The sequence below is a fragment of the Dermacentor silvarum genome, chromosome 5, assembly GCF_013339745.2.
Source record: "Dermacentor silvarum isolate Dsil-2018 chromosome 5, BIME_Dsil_1.4, whole genome shotgun sequence".
Classification (NCBI taxonomy): Eukaryota; Metazoa; Arthropoda; class Arachnida; order Ixodida; family Ixodidae; genus Dermacentor; species Dermacentor silvarum.
The window spans coordinates 78711074-78730749 of NC_051158.1; the positions used below are offsets into that span (position 1 = coordinate 78711074).

At 44.5% G+C, this 19676-nt stretch overlaps 1 protein-coding gene across 10 annotated transcripts in view; it reads left to right on the forward strand.

The window, feature by feature from the left end:
- The window catches only part of LOC119453516 (mitochondrial dicarboxylate carrier-like), a 70736-nt gene that overhangs the window by 39276 nt on the left and 11784 nt on the right, over positions 1 to 19676 (forward strand). For 9 of the 10 annotated variants that reach the window (XM_049668216.1, XM_049668208.1, XM_049668213.1 and 6 more), the window contains 5 exons: positions 171 to 212; positions 4621 to 4735; positions 8496 to 8588; positions 12186 to 12266; positions 14839 to 14895. In XM_049668216.1, coding sequence (XP_049524173.1) covers positions 171 to 212; positions 4621 to 4735; positions 8496 to 8588; positions 12186 to 12266; positions 14839 to 14895 — 388 coding nt within the window. The remainder of the gene's footprint in view (positions 1 to 170; positions 213 to 4620; positions 4736 to 8495; positions 8589 to 12185; positions 12267 to 14838; positions 14896 to 19676) is intronic. The other variant, XM_049668209.1, reaches the window with a different exon arrangement.

Sequence of the window (19676 nt, forward strand, 5' to 3'; positions counted from 1 at the left end):
ATTGATTGCATTGCTAAGACAGACTCAGAATTGGCTGCAGAAGATGGACCACCTAAAGCTATTTATTTTATGTGTGATATGGCAATGCTGTTTCTGCACGCTGGTTCCTGTATGGTGGTTCCAATTTTTCTCTCATTCTCTGCCTTTTTTTTCTTTTTTATTTGCTTAAGGATGCAAAATGACATCAAGCTTCCTGCTGAAAGTCGGAGAAAGTGAGTACCTATAATTTTATGACACTTGTCTATTTTGTTCTAATAAGTAAGTTTGGCTTTAGTGGGTTGGAAACTGGAAGCATTGTTTAGATAAGACGTATTGTTTAATTTCTCCTTTGTTATGGTCAAACCTTGATATAACCAACACAGTCGTAACAAAATATTGGATATTAAAAAGTAAATCTAAAATTTGATAGGCCCATCTTTATTTCAATGTGTGTTCCGCTGCTACTGTAAAGAAACTCATAATGCAAGATCCGAGACAATATTGGCTGTGCATGCACATCTCGGCCAGTAGCTTGAGCGTTATGATTTAGCGTTACTGATGTGCCATGTACCACCTTGTGAAGCCACCAATGGGCTGTCCCAATTGGCCAGTTGAAGGCGCTATTCCTTTTGCATAAACCTGATATTGTTCTGTTTGCTGCGCCGTAGTGTTCCCACAGAGGACAAAATAAATGAAACGGACACACATGTGCGCATGTACTGATCGCACAGAGTCCTTTGTGTGAACAGTACAGCGCAGTAAACAGTACGATGTGATACCAACTAGTCCCTCTCGAAGCCTTATAGACCTGATTGCAAATTTTATTGCTGATATCAATGTGTACTCTTATGAGAACTATTAGATATGGCATAGGTATTTTCATGTTGGGTGCCACTTCTATGTGATGATTTTTGACTACTAGAACTGCAGGAGTTCAAGAACGAGCTTGAATAAAACTGAGTTTGAGATAACGAGAGCCCTTTCGACATAAAGTTATCAGAGACTTCACGAGTTACTACACAGTGATCTCGTTGATTGCTCTAGGTTGCACGCTTTTAGCACACCTATTTGCTCAAAGAACTATGCCCTTCTGCAAAGTTCAGTGTCATTGTGTTATGGAATTTAGCACGTAAAGTATGACATTTTTGGGTGTGGAAATGAGAACAGGAGACATATTAGTGCATAGAAATGGAGTGCAAGGGAATAACAAATTTCATTTTGCAAAACCTCTCCTTGGTGAATGGAAAACATGCTGTCACGAATTTTTTAATGAGTAATTGTTAAGTATCGTTAAGTGATTCTGCACCGTTTCTATATAGGAGACACTCATCTTACGCACAACTGAGAATTGGGAATGAACAACCCATATGCAATGAATACCTGGAACTACTTATAATAACTTGCATCTCATTATGCCATTCTATTGAAAAACTAAGACAAACATATTTTCACTAATAAAATAGACAGCAAGTACCCTTACAACCTATTTTAATCTTATGTGAGAACACACTTGTTTTACAATCCAATGTAAGGAAAGTGGCTTTTTAAAGAAACTCTAGAGGGGTGAAGCTAGGATCACTTACTCAGTGAACCCTGTCGATACCTGCATAACACATTGAGCCCCATATAACATGGTTGTATTGCAGTGAAGCTGACTTTAGGGAGCCAGCAAAAACTACAATCGCATTGTGACATGCTTATGGGGATTGACAATCCCATACTTCCAGCATTTCGTGCTTCTGAATTTGCACTGCACCACTAAATTTGCGTTTCCGCCACATTCAAATGCAACACAAGATGCGGGAACATTACAGAATGGCAACATATCGAATGGGAATGTAATGCATAGGAGTCAATGGGCTTTAAGGCAGGACTACAAAAACACAACAGTGAGGGACGTATGAACGGGGTTCTGCTGTATTAATTTTTAGCCTTGTAGTTGGCGCATCATAGCCCTAATTGCTTCTGCACCGTAAAACAAACAAAACAGTTAGTGCTAGTCAACACCAATCAATAAGAGGGCACCGATGCTTAAAGCATGAGTGCATTGATAATTTGCAACATACACGACCATGCCAGATTCCGTCAATGATGTGAGGCACTAGCGATGCTTCTCCTATTAAGGGTATCGTACGTTTTGGCCAGTGGCTTAGCTCAGCTGGCTGAAGTATGCACCCTAATATAAGGTGATACAGAGTAGCTGATGGCTTATTCAGACTCTGGGGGGCTTTCTCAAAATACTGAATTACTAACACTGCCAAAACACAAAATGGCAACCATGAAATAAGGGGGAAGGGAGTTTCAACATGTCGAGTGCAGGTTATATGTGAATTTTGCCTTTAGGTGTGGCTTCATGGCAGTGCAAATTTGGCCCTATATTGTGGCTTCGCGGCATCGCGGCATGAGGTGCTGTAAAGTGACACTATAAGGGAAAATTCGCGCTGCCATGAAGCCACCTCCTAAAGGCAAAATTCACGTATAAGGCAGGGGAGTGACTTTGAGGCTAAGGATTCTGGGGAACAGAACCTTGTCTTATATTCGAATAAACATGGTATGTGGGGGACCACGTTGGTGGTGCCATCTTGTGGCACAGAATTCAAGCAAAGAGGGTACAGAGCTGTTATGGCTCTGGCTAACCACATTCTACTTAGCTGCTGATGCAAAGTGTCAGCAATGATGTAATCATCAATGTAAAGGTAATTTTTACTTTTATTTGCCAAAAAACACCCACAAACACACACAAAAAAAGCTTAACCTTGCACTCGGCCACGCAACGCTTGAAACAGCGAAGCTGGGCAATCGTAGCCCAGCATTTTCCGGAAGTGCGTGCGAACTTTTCATCTTATTGCTCATGATGATGATAATTTCTTTTCGCGCGTCTCGGACTTACGGCCATCACTGCGCGTTGCATAGCGCAGCTTGCAACACCGACACCGCGCTTCTGGCGACCCGCTCCGTGAATGCGTCTTTCTCTCTCTCGCTCTCATAGTGCGCAAAACCTCTTCACCTCGCAGAGCACAAGCGTGCAAACACGGCAGCTGTGGACGAAGACGATAACGATCGAACACAATCATATGGTTTGCATAAATGCACGTTCTGCAAGCGTGGCTGTTAGCCTAGTGGTTACGACGCTCGCCTTGGAACCGGGGGTAAATCTCGCCACGGCAACAGAGTTTATTTTCTTTTATTTATTGATAGTTTCTTAATACAAACCACAAATTACGACTGGCTTAAACAGTTTCGCTGTTAAAACATGCCGAACACGTTGTAGTTGGACAAAGTGTCACAAGGTGTCACTACCAGTGCTGCTACTGCTATCCCAGTCTCCAATAATCCGTAAAGATTGATATGCTTAAGGAGAAGCTAAATCTCTATTGACCTGATCATGGTTGTTTTTTTCTGCCAATATCCATGTGCATGCCTATTACGAATATCAGATATAATGAAGGTATTTTCATGTCAGATGTGGCTTCATTGTAACGTGGTTCAGCTGTAATACAGTTGACTTTCGTTAATTTCACCGTGACGGGACCAACAAAATTGATCAAATTATCCGGCATATCGAATAAACAAGATACAGAAAAAATGCCAAGACACACCACCTGATTAATTTGGCAGTATATTCTAACACTCCCCTGAATCAAGTGCGCATTCACTTTCTATGTATCCAAAGTATAAAACTAACATAGAAATAACAATAAAGCTCCTAAGCAAAGTAGAAATCTAACACGCATCTGATGTTTTAGCAAGAAAAATGGCCAAGAGTCTACTATATGTGTTACACAATGGTGGCCAGTTCCCTATAGTCCGTCAGCTTCGCTGCATAGTTTTTAATGTTAGCTTTGCCGCAGTACATTTTGGTTATGCAGTAAAGCGTACAAAAGCCCCGAAGTAGGCTTTGGTATTGTGTTCGATTTCACCATGCTGGCAGTGTTCCGATCAATTGTCATCGAAAAAAAAAAATTTGTGCGTGTTAAAATTGGGTAAATACAGTAATCAGACATTATGAGTTATGGCTATTGCCTGAAAATCTTCCTAGAGCAGGCAGGAAGTACGCATTTTTGATGGGAGGTGACGTGTTCAATGCATTCACTGTCCCCCAAGCTCCACCAAGACAGATGTTGCCAGTAAAGGGGTCCCTATTTGGGTCACCATAAGGGTCAGGTGCATGTGGGCTGGCCTTCGCTTTATAATTTAAACTTGATGAAGTTCGAATTATTCGGTGAAGGCCAATTTGAGGATCAAAATAACCAAAGCTTGGGTCCGTAGGAATGCAGGGGTGCTGACTGGAACTTTCGGCCGGGATCGAAATAAACTGAAGTTATTTTGCTGTAGTTGGATTAACGGAAGTCTACTGTAGTAAATTTGTCAGTAGTCAGTCACTGCTGGTTCATCAGCTTGTATGATGATGCTATTCATAGAGGGGCTGATCACAAGTCATAATTCGACCTAACAAACATTGAACATTCCTAGTGACATTGCGGTTGAGGTGTGCATGTGCAGGTTCACCTAGTAAAGAGCTTGTTGCTTTTAGTGTTCATCGTTTGCCTACTCACTTCCTTTACACAATATCTACTGTGTGACAGCATGGCTGTCTTTTACTCTGACATGCTGCTAACACGTCTCGTTGCTTTTGTTCAGCTACAAGAATGCACTGGATGGCCTCTGGCGTGTCTACCGGCAAGAAGGCGCACTCAAGCTTTTTTCGGGAGGCGGCACAGCTACGGCTAGAGCTGTGCTCATGACTATTGGGCAGGTTAGTGGCTGTCTTTTGTTTACAGTTTTCTTTTACTGAATGACAGTTCATGGTTCGGCGCAAGATTTCTTGCGTCGTTGCATGACCATCCACACTAGAGCCTGCAGCTAGTGAGAGAGGAGGTGCACACTGACAGAGGGGGTGTCACGTGGTACATACACGATAGTGCATAGTTGCATGGAAAGTGCACTGCTGATGATGGAGGTGTTGCGGGATACTAGGCAAGAGGGATATAACAACTGTGCTTGCTGTGACAACTAAAGTCATATCTCATAACATGAGTAATGAATATTGTCCCGCCACGGTGGCTTAGCAGCTGTGGTGTTGTGCTGCTAAGTATGAGGTTGCGGGATCAAATCCTGGCGACGGTGGCACGTTAAAGATCCCCTGGTGGTCAAAATTAATCCAGAGTCCCCCTACTATAGCGTGCCTCATAATCAAATCGGGGTTTTGGCACGTGAAACCTCAGAATTCAAATTCTAATGAATATTGTAGAAGAGTGGTAAACCCTGTGCTAAACTGTGAAATGCAGCAAAACCTTATTCATACATTCTGAAAAAATAAATGCAAGAAAAAACAGACTAACCGGGAAAACGTACTATCCGAAGTCACAAAATTATGTAACGTGAATCGTTGCAGCATGAGACACTGACGTACGCTGCGTTGGTAGAATCCTAGTGGCCTTAGACATGCATTGTCGTTTTTGCGGCTTCAGCAAGCTTACATTCACGCTCCTCGTATTCGGCTTGGGTAAGCAGCTTCTTGTGTGGGGCATATTGGCAGGATATTTTGACTTGGCCACTAAGTTAGGATTGTTGCGGCTCTAAATGCATCCAGCTGGCAGCGGGAAACCGAAACGCAATCGAGCTGGCGCATGACACCGGAAAACCGCTGCCGCCAGAGTGAAACCAGATACTCACTTCACGCCACCTGCAGCAGGGAACAGTGGTGCGTTTCAATTATTGCCTATTAAAAGGGTGCAGTACGCTTCCAACGGCACTATGCGACACAGGCTGTCAAAATGATAGATTATCGCTTAATAATCCTCCTAGGGCTGACTGAAAATTGTCGTTTTTGACCGTACATGGCGTGTTGTTGAATGCTTTCACTGTCCCCTAAGCGCCACCAAGACAAACACTGCTGCTAAAGGGGTTGCAGTTGGGGTCACTAGGGGTCAGGTGCGTGTGTGTTGACTGGTCAAGTTTGAGCTATCTGGCAAAGGTCAATTTTAGGATTGAAGTAATGAAATTTTGGTCCATAGAAATGCATGAGGGCCGGCCGAGACCTTCAGTCTGGAAACAATAAATCGAAAAATTGAAATAACCGAAGTCGGAATTAACGGAAGTCCACTGTATTAATCGTTAAAAAAGAAGCTTAACTGTATTGAATCATTCTTTGTGTGCTCAATCGTGAATGTTGGCGCCGTGAAATTGTACGTATCGGGGATTGTATCATCGAGCTTGTACTGTAGCTGCTAAACCTAAACACTGTTCAGGTGAACAAAACCATCCATGGCAGCTTTCGTATGGACTGACATGGCATGCAGTGAAGGGGAATAAATGTCACAGACAGTTTGGCCCCAAAAAACCAGCTCACGTGTGGAGCTGACACGTACCTCATGGTGATGACAAAACTTGTCTGGCGCCCAAATTCTGAAACATTTCTTTCCTTACACCACATTTGCAACCTTAAGTGACAAGCCCTTCATGCCTCCTTACTGCAAAGATTTAATAGAGAAAGCAAGCACATTCTGAAAGCTGTCTTCACCTGTCTTCATGAAAGGAGCTCTTTCGTAAAGTGAGGAACGGATGTAACACATCTGGGTTCTAGGGAACCTGTCTTAAATTTTGCGCAGATGCCTTTAATCAGTAAAAAAATGTGTCAAGCATGTTTTATAATTAAGTGCTACTTTGCGAATGCATAGACACTTTCTTCCAATTTTCCTTATGATATGTGAAACATTACCCCAGGTGAGGGCAAAATATGACATAGTTAGGCAACACAAGCACGCTAGCATTGCGGTTTTATGAAACACTATGACACCATTTGCTTCCTCCAAGTTGGACTTTCCTCTCACTTGCTTGCCAGCAACAGGTGATGCCACGCATGCGCCTTTGAGCAGCTAGTGGACATGCCTTGAGGTGAAGCTCTCCAGGATCAGAAGCGGGAAAAGGAAGCATGAAAGTAGCCTCAGGGCTGCCTTACAGTGAGGAAGCACTATGGAAGCCTTCAGTAGGGTGCCTTCGTGAGTTTTCAGAATTTATGTAAGGTGGCCTAAACGCAATTGAGGCTTTTCTAACTTAGATAAGGGAGGTTTTCAAATTTTAGATTGATCTTTCGAGGCATTTTTTGCTTAGTGAAACATTTTCTTGGGCCAGTTGGTTCATAACAAAGAAGTAAAATTTATAGTGCAGAAGAGATGACACCAAGAAACACTATGCAGAGGACAAGTGCTCACCGAGCAATACATGATACAGTATAGGCCACTATAAACGGTGCAGAACTGGCTACAATGCGGCCTTTTCCGACTCGCGTTTACCCTTCCATAGAACCCATGTATACGCATACCGCTTAGAGTGCAGCCGCGTGAGACGAAATACCGCTTATAATGTGGCTTCTGCGGGAAAATCTCGCCGACAAGGGCGGCAGCGAGCACGCTTCTCAAAAAGGTGCGTGCTGCCGGCCGGCCTATGCATTATTGAATGCAATCAAACTCTCATTAATTCGGACTTATTTGGCTGCACATCGGTTAATTCGGACTACTTTCGGACCTCGGTGAGCGAGGAGCGTCGCAAATGTGCGACGCAAAAGAGCAAGAACGGGGCTAGCGTCCAACCGAAACAAAGCGGCGGAGTCCGCATTGCCACAGCCATCAGTTGAAATCGTACGTGAATGACAGCAACGCTGGAATGCTCCGAGCCTATTTCTGTCTTTCAAGCCTGTATTCTTGCGTTTACCGCCGCACATAACACTGCGTTGGCCACGGGCTTTCGTAACTGCGTAGTCCTCATCCACGATCGCGTCAATAGCGGCCGCGGTTTTCTCCGCAGCGGTTGCGGCGAACAGTAGTTTCGTTTTTACTCGGTACGCGCGTCGGCCGCGTGCCTAAAAAACTGCGTAGTCGCCATCGATGATTGCATAGATAGCGACCGTGGTTTCGACTACAGTTAATTGTTGCAGCGAATGGTAGTTAATTCGTCCAGACTCGGCGCGTGGGTCGGGCGCGTGCCTTCAGCACCACAAAGTCCCCGTTCATAATCGCGTCGATAGTGGTCACGGTTGTTTCTGCAGCGGTTGCGGCAAACAGTTGTTTCGTTTTGACTCGGTGCAAAGCTATCGAGCTTGAAGAGCACCGGCTACATCGTGATTATGTTTTCGCCAGCTCACTGGCGAAAACGTAATCGCGATGTGTGTGCGATAGTACAAAGCGTGTCTACATGGTTGGTCTACATGTTTTGCATACGTGCAAGGCTTGAAAATTGTTGTTTTGGTTATAGTGCGGTATCGCTTATAGTGCAGATATTTGCGACTCCGGCAACTTACGTTTTAAGCGGTCTACACTGTACAATGCACAGGATAGTGCCTGTCCTGTGCACTGTGTTTCTTGACCTCATCTTTCTGGCGTTGTAAATTTTACTGCATTTTTGCTTTCATGGTGAGGCACCAAAATAACAAGATATCCCGTGTTATCATTCGCATTTGTGCTCGTCATCATGCCAATTGCAATCTGAGGTGCAGTTCTCACTACCTTTTTCCACAGATCTCATTTTACGAGCAGATCAAGCAAGCTCTGCTAGCGACCGGATATTTTGGCGACAGCCTAACGACACACTTTGCGTCCAGCCTAATGGCGGTAAGATTCTGCTATCAGTAGTTGTAGCTCGATACAATAGGTGATGTTTGACTGAAATTGCCGTTTCACATCATTTTTATTCATTTGTCATATACATCTTAGACCACTTATAACAGAACCATTTATAGTGCAGAACTGGCTACAATACGGCCTTTTCTGACTTCCGTTTACGCTCCCAGATACAACTCCATGTACAGTATATGTCCGATTTTTCACACTCCCTAGGGGCCACGAAAACGTCCGAAAAATCGGGCAATCTAGAAAAATGAAGGCATGCCTTTTATTGCCCCCCAAGGGCTAAAACCGCCACGGGCACGTCCGAAATAGATCTGAAGACCTGCCAGTACACTTATTAGACGTGTACTGGGACAGCAGATGGCGGGTGCACGCGTGTATAATTAAGAAATACATACTGTGTCCTGTGACAATTGCCCCCTCCCACTCTTTGTATGCTTCACCGCAATACGTCGCGTATGCTTCAATGCGTAACATTGCTGTATTGAGGCGAAGCTGACTTTCGGGAACTGGCATTATGCATCACATCATGCTTTCCATGCCTCGAAGTTATTGGTGAGGATTACAAAGGCGCAGTTGGCGCCATTGCTGACAGCGGCGTATTGTTTTATTAAAGACATAACACCGAACAGCAAGAAGCTTGGTAGCAAACGTCAAAGTAGCTAGGCTTAGCATTGCCGCGTTGGTGGGTATGGCTGTCAGCGGATCTGCGTGCGAGAGCGCCGGTTCTAGGTGGCGAGATAATCAAAATGACGGTGGTGGTGGCTTCGATTAATGCCCTTTTGGACCTGCAATCATGGCAAAAAGTCCGAAAAATTGGACGGCAAAGGTTGTTTTGGGTCCAAAATTTCAGACGTTCTTATACGTTGATTCTATGGGGTGCCGCGAAGGCGTCTGAATTATCGAGCATGTCCGAAAAATTGGTCATTGATTGTATAACAGTTTCATTCGCTAATAATCAAATTGCAGCGCTTCTAAATGATGCGTGCAAACCCAATTCTCTTTGCCAACTTCGACCTATCAGAAAGGTAAACGGCCACCGCCGCACCTTGATGATATTTTAGACAAGGTAGCTCGATCAATTCTCCTCGCGAACTTCGACCTATCAGAAAGGTTAACGGCAGCCGCCGCGCCTTGACGCTATTTTAGACATGGTAGTTCAATCAGTGCCCACAGACTAGAAAGAGTGCAGCGTAAAAGTGTGAAGCGCAGCATCTGCTTATCTGTTTAGCAACAACTATGTGGGAGTACACTAGTTGTGCAATAAATTAGCTTATTTTGGCCATGTTTTGCTGTACATTTTTTCAGTAATTTAACTTGGAAGTATTCGAAAAATAGTCGATTCGATTCGCCCTCAAACTTTAATATTCGAATTTGCTTCGCACCCAAAATTTTCAGTATTCGCAGAGCACCAGCTTTTACAACTTCAGATCACTTATTGTTATTAAGGGGAGATGTGGCAATGAAAACTTTTTTTTTATTTTTGGGAATAAATTGATGACATTTGGCATGCAGGTGTGATTTGTTATGCTGATATCATAACTGAAGTCAGTTTTATGCTGTCTATTATAGTTTCCGAGTTACAAAACTTGACAGCCTCTAATGGTCATCCCGAAATTAATTAATTAATTAATTACACATAAGTTCGCCAAAATTTTCACATCAGCCCGATGTTGCACAGTTGTTCAGAAAGGCCCATTCTGTGCAATGAAACTATTGGTTTATTTTATAAATGCCGAAATGAGCACGAAATTGTTTTTTCAACTTTCCTCTGCATATTGTCTTACTCACCTTTGCAAAACCTTTGCAAAAAAAACATTTAAATTTTTTTATGAGGTGCAGGTAAAAATGGACAGCCTTGTCACACTTATCAATGTTTCAGGATCTAAGTGCAAAAGACAGACATATTTTGTCTTCATTCATTGTGAAATGGCACTGGGACGACTGAAAGCAACTGCACAAAAAATGAAAGCTGAGAAAACGAAGCTCAAAGCCCAATTTTTGCACAATGTTTGATGACAGCACTCTAGGAAAGAGCTTATTTCACCATGAGGTAAATGAAGGTCCGAGGATAGCGAACAAAAATAAATCGGATAATCAAAAATTTTGACCAATTTGACCACTTCAATTGCCACATCCCCCCTTAAAAGGAACAGCACTTTTAGCCTCTCATCAACTTTAAAGCCTGGTTCCAAATCCTGTTCAAGAAATAATGGCTGCTGTATGACTAGATTTCGAAATGTGCTAAATAAATGGTTGCTCAATAAAGATCAGAAGTTCTGTAAAAATGTCGCATTTTCACCCGAAAGGTGAAGCATCGATTGCAATAGCAAATTAGCGGAGAGCCATATGAAGTAAGGATAGTACTTTTATCGGCCGTATCAACTTGTGAACATTCGCTTGCTAACTAAATGAACGAACATGCTGTCAGCGCGCACTGCAAACATGAGCACATCACACTCGATGACCACGGACACTCGCTGGCGTGAGAAAACACAGCAACAGCAGCGAGTAAAGTGACCTTCGTGTTGTGATCGCTTCAGTGCAAACTGAGTGCCGAGCGCACACAGCACGCAGAAAGCTACAAGCCGCCAACGTACCTAGACTCTGCCTCCAACGCAGATCGCTCTCAAGATACGGCTGTGTGACCACGCCAGCTGCCACATACACAGTTGCAGCCAAGCTGCCATCCTTCTCTGGGCTTACCCTTGCACCTACAGCAAATGATGTGCGACCGCTATTTTGTCGCACTTGGACTTTATATAGAACATCACGGCGACGGCTGAAATTCGCCTGTAGTGTCCATGTCATTTCTATTGCAATAAAAGAAAAAAATGTGCCTAAGGACTCGTGTGCTGTAACACACATGTAAAAGGGCCGTTGCAAGGAAAACATGACAGGTTGCAGTGTAAAAAAATAAAACTGCTACATAACTAGGTTGCCAATAACACTAAATGACACACTACATGTAAGTCATAGGCTGTCCTGTAGGCTTTCGCTGTGAAAGTGAAAACATAGCTTGTATTACTGACTTTGTATCTACGTAGCTCCAAAAACTTCTGTTGTTTCACTTCTGATAGTTTGCGATGCTTTGTTTAGCAGATGGAGAATAGTAACCAGACTTTGGCTGTAGAACATTTGGCTGTGAAGCAATTGGTTAGTTTTCGAATAGTTCAAAAATACTGAATAGTTCCTTTTCGAATAAGAATACTAGTTACTGTGTAGTATACGATTAGTTTTGCAACTTTGAATATTCGCCTCCCCCTAATTCTCACCCATGGTTGCCGCATTCTGATGGGGATGAAACACAGCAATGCTCGCGTACTGAGCATTACCTTCATGGTAAATTCTTGCTGCTGGTAATTGCAAGCAATAAATAGTTACTAATCGTTCTTTAGATACAATCTTCGTAAATCTTAGCTGTTTCACTTGCGTTGTAACGACTGCTCACACAGTATGTTCACCTGTTGTCACCTGCTGCAAGATAACAGGTCCTTCAAAACGACACGCCATCAGTAATGGTAAAAATTTTGACGCTGTTGGATTTTATTTTTGCTGATTTCGTCATCGCCTTTGTTGCAGGCTGGCATTGCGACGACACTAACACAGCCCTTGGATGTCATGAAGACACGGATGATGAATGCTAAACCAGGCGAATACAAGGTGAGCATTTAACATCGGTGGTGTTCTAGTTACTCTTTAGAAAAGTTCCTCGGTGAATCTTGTATGTGCCCATGAACCTCCACGTAGCAACAGATAGCATTGCAACAATCCTCTATTTTGTGCTGGAGCATGGCAAATTCTCAAGCTACATTTGCTGCAGATTTTTCAAAGAATGGCACAAGTGCAGTAAAGGCTCACTAATTTTGACCCTGTTAATTCTGAGACTCTGATAATTTATAAACACTATCGAATGCCTCAATTTGTAACTACAGTTGAACCTGCTTTTAACGATATCAGTTTGAACAATATGATGTTGGATTTAACAACGAGCAGCTGATGAACCGTGAACTTATGTATGTGTTCTTTGCGAAATAAGCCGTTTACTACGATGCTCCCACACCACGATATCAGTTATAACAATTAAATCTAGCTACGGGGTTTGTCGAAAGAATAAAGCTCGAAATCGAGGGGGGGAAGAAAACGAACCGTCGCACTCGCCTGCGTACCCCACATCTTCACCCCACCCGTGTTTGTGATATGCACGTTCGACGCATCACCCTACGCACTGGAGAGTTTACGCGTCGCTTCTCCCCTTTCATTCTTTCACCCCTCCAATACACGAGTTGACTGCGCCGTCTTGCAACTGACAGCATCGTAAATGAGAGGAAAAAAAAAGACTTCGACTCTTAGCTCACCGCTGCTGCATGAGGCCATGACAAAGTGGCCATGAGCAGCCACGCAAGTGCATGCAAGTGGTGATAGATAGAAAGGGGAAAAGGTAAGTGAGCAATGTGGCCTGCTGCGGCATTTGACTGCACTCGTCAAATGTGTACTGGCCACATGCCCGCGTGGCCATTGTGACCACAGATTTTTCTACTGCGCTTGATATGGCGGTTGTGGCAAGCAGATGTTTCATTGAGATTCAGTGTTAGGCATTAAGAGGGGACAATCTTTGCCGAAACCTTTGGCAAATACAATGTAAGGCGCTTGCACTGCAGCATGCTCGCTAGGGTAAAACTTGCCAACTGCATCGCCATGGATGAGTAGTTGCCAGTTGATCCCTCTGGTGACAAAATAACAGGGGGATTGGTGTAGCACTTCCTGTGGTTTAAAGAAAGAATAAGGTGAGTTTGAAATCCTTTAGTGAACAAAGAAATGGCCACATGATAGTGTAAACATACAACATGGCATTTCTTGCTCTTTATTCTGCAGTAATGGCAAATAGCCAATAAATGAGGAATAGGTCTTCCGTGCTGACCATACCTTCAGGTGGGGCTAGGATCGGAACACTCGCATCATCGTTCGTTGTAACTACATCACCCGTCATTGTGTTTTGTCATGTGGGGAAGCCTAAACATCAGAAGGCACGAGAGTCATGTGGAGAAGACGAATATCAGTTGACGTAAGAGACAAATGTCCCGGCACAAGGAAGGAAACAGTTGATGAATACCAATACTCCTCGTCTCCTGTTCCTGCCCGCTTCTTTCTTAAAAGTGCTGCAAATATTTGTCAAGTTTTCTACTAGCCCTACTTACTTCATTAACCAATTGGGAGATGTGTAGTAAATACTGTATTTAGGCCAACGGATTATTCAGACTCGGCAAAGATTTCCCGAAACACTGAATTACTAACACAGCCAAAAAGCAAAATGGCGACCATGAAATATGGGGGAAGGGAGCTCTAACACGTGGAGTCTGGGCTATATGTGAATTTCTGCCTTTAGGTTTTGCTTCACGGCAGCGCGGATATCACCTAAAAGTATGGCTTCACGGCATTACAGTGCACGCTGCCGTGAAGCCACACCTAAAGGCAAAGTTCGCGTATAAGGGTGACTTCGAGGCTAAAGATTCTGGGAAAGAGCATCGCCTTATACTCGAATAAAAATGGTAAAGGCACATCTGCCGTCAGTATGAAAACATGTGTATTGTGCACATGCTGCTCTTTCAGTGCAAAAAAAGTTCCAATGACCTCTTTGTTCTAGTAGAAGTTCTCTTTACGAATTACAACCACGCATTGTTTGCACTGGAGGGAGAACATGGCAATTTCCATACAGATGGAATTCAGAACAGAAACTAGTGTTTTGTACTGGATAAAGCCATGCTGACACAGTAAACGTTTGTTTATTGCATTCGTGGTTCATTCCATGATTAAGTGGATAATTCAGAAATATTTTCTTCCAGTAAAATTCAAAGTAACAAGCTTTTGATTAAGTTATACAATAAATAAATGATATTTGCTGTACTTATAGCAATATCTGTAGGCTTAGATAAGACTTTAGCTTACATACTAACACTTTCACTTAGTCATGTTTACTTACCTAATCCAGGACTGGCATGAGTAGCAATAACATTAGCAGTGCGTGAGATGCAAGAAAAGTGTACTAATATTGTCTTCTTCTTGGCTTGCGTGTTTTGAATTCAGTGCATTGGGGGCCGCTCACAATAGTGGCAATGTGCTCCTCTTCACAGTTGACATACTCTGCAGGGCAAAAATTTACGTGTATAGCCTCACACGTTCTGCAGCATGAAGCTCACCACATGTTTTCTGTTTCTCCCCTCACTCTCTCATACAGAGTATATTGCATTGTGCCCTAGAAACGAAGAAATTGGGGATCATGGCTTTTTACAAGGTGAGTTGGAACAATGGCAAGAAGGTTGGAATGGCTACTGGAATAGTACACCCGTGAGCAAAAGTATATGGACCAGAGATTGCACGATAAAGCTAATTTTTCATCTACCTGTGAATGTAACATGAAATTAAAGACTGCAGTTTAAACTTGGAATTGCGAAGTTTCTAGTACACACATTTCAGTTTGTGCATCTTAATGACGAAGAAATTCAGTTTTTTTTCGGCAACCCTGTGGCGCGTATACTTTTGCTCATGGGTGTACATCTGAAACTGTTCAATTCACTGTATGCATAGTAGTACAGCAAGTCTTCTCTTTTGATGGATGTACAGTAGCTGACGGATTTTTTGGACTCCAAAAATTTGGACTTGTTGGATATTTCGGACTTCATAGATGTACCGTTAGGGTTCCCATAGAGCTAATGCATTTAACCGACCCGGACGAATCTAGGTGCCAATGTTCGATTTTCTGGACTAAATCGCTCACTCTGAGCCACGCTACCCGATCTTGGGGGCCACCATGTTGGATTTTCTGCTGGCTTGGCCGGGCTTGGATTCCACTGGCCCCCTGTATAGCCTTCAAGATTAGTAGATGCACGCTATCCTCCTGTCTCGGAGGCCATGCTCGCTCTTTCTTGGCTGACAGAACATTCCAAAATGGGGCACTTGCTTTTTTTTTTCAGGTCAGCTCAGCACTATCGTCATAATCACTTAAGCGGAATCCGTTCTTTTTTTTATTTTTCGGTTGCGCCGTACGCTGTGTGCGGGTGAAAGCTTGCGAGGGTGTGCCGGCAACGCACACGGGAGAGAGGAAGGCGGCCGGAAGCGCGTGGACTTCGCTTGGCGGGGCATGGGGAGGGAGAAGGCGACGGAGACTGTGGGGAGCTGCGTTCATTTGCGCTGAGCCGTGCTCCCTCAAGGGCTGCAAAAGATAGTACCAACCTTTCCTTTCTCAAATGAACCACTTAGTAGCTGCGTTCAGCTCTTGCGGCTGCTGCCGACGGAGCTGCCGCACAGGCACCGTATCTTGAAAGCGATCTGCTATATGGCCGAAGTGTGCGCCCGCGGGGGACTCATCTTCAAAGCGATATGCGATGGGTACAAAGGGCGTGTGCCGAGTGCCAGTAGCTTCGTATGCGCTGTTTTTTTTCTTTCTTCGACGTTCGCGTTGAAGCGAGAAGGTGAATTTGCCCGCTGCTTCTGGCGCGCGTTTCACTCCAGCGTTTAACAAGTTTCCGCGGTCATCGAGCGAGATGTGTTCATGTAACCTGTGCGCACGTGACACCATGCTTATTTATGGTGTTTTTTACTGGTCGATCTGGAGCAGCCGTGAAAATCCTGGAGCTAGTGCTCGCATTTCACCAATCCTAATCTGCCAGCGGAGAGTGAAAATGCTCCGCGCTGGTTCGTACCGGAAGTCTGTGCGCGTTTGTAATAAAAATCGACTTCCGCTCTGTGTGTTTCCATGGCCACCAAAATCGTCGTTCCCCAGCGAGCGGAAGTGACGTATGCTTTTCGCCCTATTTGCGCCCAAATCCGCGCCTCAGCAGCGGAGCAAGTGATAGCGATCCGGCGCGGAGCGAGTTGATCTGAAACGACCAGTGGAAAGCGCGAACTCGCTCCAACTCGACCAGTGAAATTTGGATTCGCCACCATGGAGCAAAAAATCCTGCCCCAGATCGACCAGTGAAAAACGCCATTAGTTAGTAAGTGCATATTTACAACTTTATGCGGCCGACAAAACTAACATTCTTACTTCGTTTAGCTGTCTATTAATTTGCTATCGCAATCGATGCTTAGCCTTTTGGGCGAAACTGCAACAGTTTTCCTAAGCCGCTCTATCCCTCGGAATATTTTTTTCTTGGGGGGGGGGGGGGAGGGGCGCCAGTTTTTCAGACTGTTCGGTTTTTTGAACTGTTCGATTTTTCGGACTATTTTTCAGTCCCCGCTAAGTCCGGAAATCGGTCGGCTACTGTAGTGTTTACGCAGGACATTTATATGGTTCCTATGCATTTATCCTGGGTTAAATTCTGTATTTGCACAAGTATGGTGCGACCACAAATATTTCGGGTTTTGGGTTTGGGGTTTTGACAACTGGGAATGAAATATATTCAAGTTGTAATATGAACGGTGCTTTTTACAACTTTAGCTAAAGGTTTAAGAAAGGTGTTTAGCATAATGTACTGTGCTCATTGATGGACCACACAGCGCACTGTGCTAAAACATTTACAGTTATGTGCTTGCTTCAGGGAAAACCCAGGCTTCTTCCTATGCTTGGGTCTACAGGGAGAAGTTGCTTTGCTGCAAAGCTAAGTCATCTGATGGGCATGATTGCTGCATGTTGCCGTGTGAAATTAAAAAGAATGCCTCACTGTCATCAAAATGGTACCAGCATCAAATTCCCAATACAGTAGAACCTCATTTATATGTTTTTAGGGTCAACGAAGAAAGAATATATGATCCAAGAAAATACACCACCAGCTGACGCTTGTGGCAGCACTGCTGATGAAAAAAAAGCTACCCTCACACAAAACCTTATTTTAAGTTGAAAAGGAAGCCATTAAACTTCTGAAAACCCACTCAGTAAAGCTTGTTATCACTGCCCAGTCATTAACATTAAACGCTTTTTCGAAGCAGTCTAGTAGTGAATCAGACTTACATGAAGCGTGTGATTTCCATCTGGTACCTGGGTCCAATTACCGATAATACAAGCATTTTTTCAAGCCTCGCAGCCCTCTTTCAATTTTTGAACAAAACTGGTGGAATTATCCGATGGGTTGAATTAAACAAAAGGCAGAAAAAATGCCGAACCATGCCATTAACTTCGCAGTATTTGCCTTTAAAGTTAGCTTTACCGCAATACAGCCATGTTATGTGGTGAAGCATAATAAGCAGGGAAACGTGTACTGTTACAAAACATAGAACGCGTTCCTTAATTTACACATGTACATGTGCCGTCTTCGGTCACAGTACGAGCACCGAGACACCTAATAAGTTTACTGGCAGGCCTTCAGAGTTTTAGATAGATGCCCCCCCCCCCCCCCCCCGCTCTTTTGTTGGCTTTAAATGTCTCCTCAATTTACAGAGTTTTTTCATCTTACTGGGGGGTCTTGCTTTTCGCTCTTTTTTCCAAAATTCATATGGTGTTTCTCCTCTTCTCGGAGCATGGTGCGTGCGTGTGTATATACAGTATAGACCACTTATAATGTAACCGCTTATAGTGCAGGACCGGATGTAGTGCGGTCTTTTCAGACTCCCGTTTATTTACTCATAGCACTCTATGTATACACGTGTCGCTTATAGTGCAGTTGTGGGAAACGAAATACCGGTTACAGTGCGGCTGCCTGGGAGTACGGAAGTCAGTCCCCTCAAACGGGCGCCCCAAGGAATGCTCGAGGAAGAAAGAGAGACAAAGTGGAGGAGAAGGGCACATGGTGCGAACTAACAGCCAGTGAGGCTGAAACCAGAATCTTGAGTGCAAGTCGGGAAATACCACGGCGCGCATAGCAAGCGAGGGCCACAAAACTGCCAAGGCCGGCCAACACTCGCTTCACGATAACGGCAGTAAACGAAACTTCAGAGAGCGGACAGTGCCGGCACGGGGAAAAGCAAAGGGCGCACGCAGACACCGTGGAATGTGAGGGAGGAGGGTGGCAGGGAAGCGGATTTTGCCTCGGCAACTCCGCCGCTTCGGTGGCTCCCCTCGCCCTCCCTCGTACCTCCCTCACTTTCGACGGTCACCGTGTGCGCCCGCCGCCATGCAGGCGCCGCTGCTACAGCCGGCCCGGCGCCAGCTCCCCGAAGTTTCGTTTTCTTCCGTTATCGGGAAGCGGGCGTTGGCCGGCCTGGGACAGCGCCGCTGCTTCCCTATGCGCTGTAGCTGCAGCATGCAAGGTCAACACGCAACTAGAAAGTTGAGGAAGCACTGCCATTTTCTACGCGTGGCTACGGTAGCGTGGCTGAGACGTCGGCACGTACACGCATGTTCCGGCGCAACGCAGAATCGGCGGCCTTGCCATTTGAGAGAGGGTGAAATTTCTGCCGCATTTTTTTTTTCTTTTTTCTTTTTGTTCGCACGCGACATTGAGGGGTCTCTCATAACCTTTTACTCTATATGGCGGTGCCGACGCAATGCCGGTCGGAGGCGCCGCCGCATTATTTGGTTCGTTCGACTGTGAAGTGAATGCAAATGTTCTAGCCGCATTCCTCGACTGTCGCATACGCGTGGCGGCTCGGAGCGCATGTTTTGCATATGTGCGGGCCTTGAAAATTGTTGCTTTGGTTATAGTGCGGTACCGCTTATAGTGCAGATATTCACGACTCCGGCGACTTACGTTATAGGCGGTCTACACTGTAATTAAGGAACGCATACAAAGCCCCATTAATGGTCTCACATGCATGACGGGCGAAATGAGGGCTGTAATTAATCACCACAGCAACATCAGAAACAGCTCTGAATGGCTGCAGTATGCTTTTTTGGTGTCTTGGTGCTAATACTGTGACCGGAGACAGCGTATGCGCACCTTTGTAACAAAGAAATACATACTATGTTCCGTAGCAGTAGCCCCATTCCATTTTTTTTTGTTCTTCACTGCATAACAAGACAGCTATACGAAGTAAGGATGTTAGTTTTGTCGGCTGTATTGGGGTGAAGCTGGCTAGTCATGTTCAAATTATTCTGCGAAGGCCAATTTTGAGATCGAAATAACGAAAGTTTGGGCCCATAGAAATGTATTGGTGCCGGCCGAGATCTTCGATCGGGATCGAATTAACCAAAAAATTGAA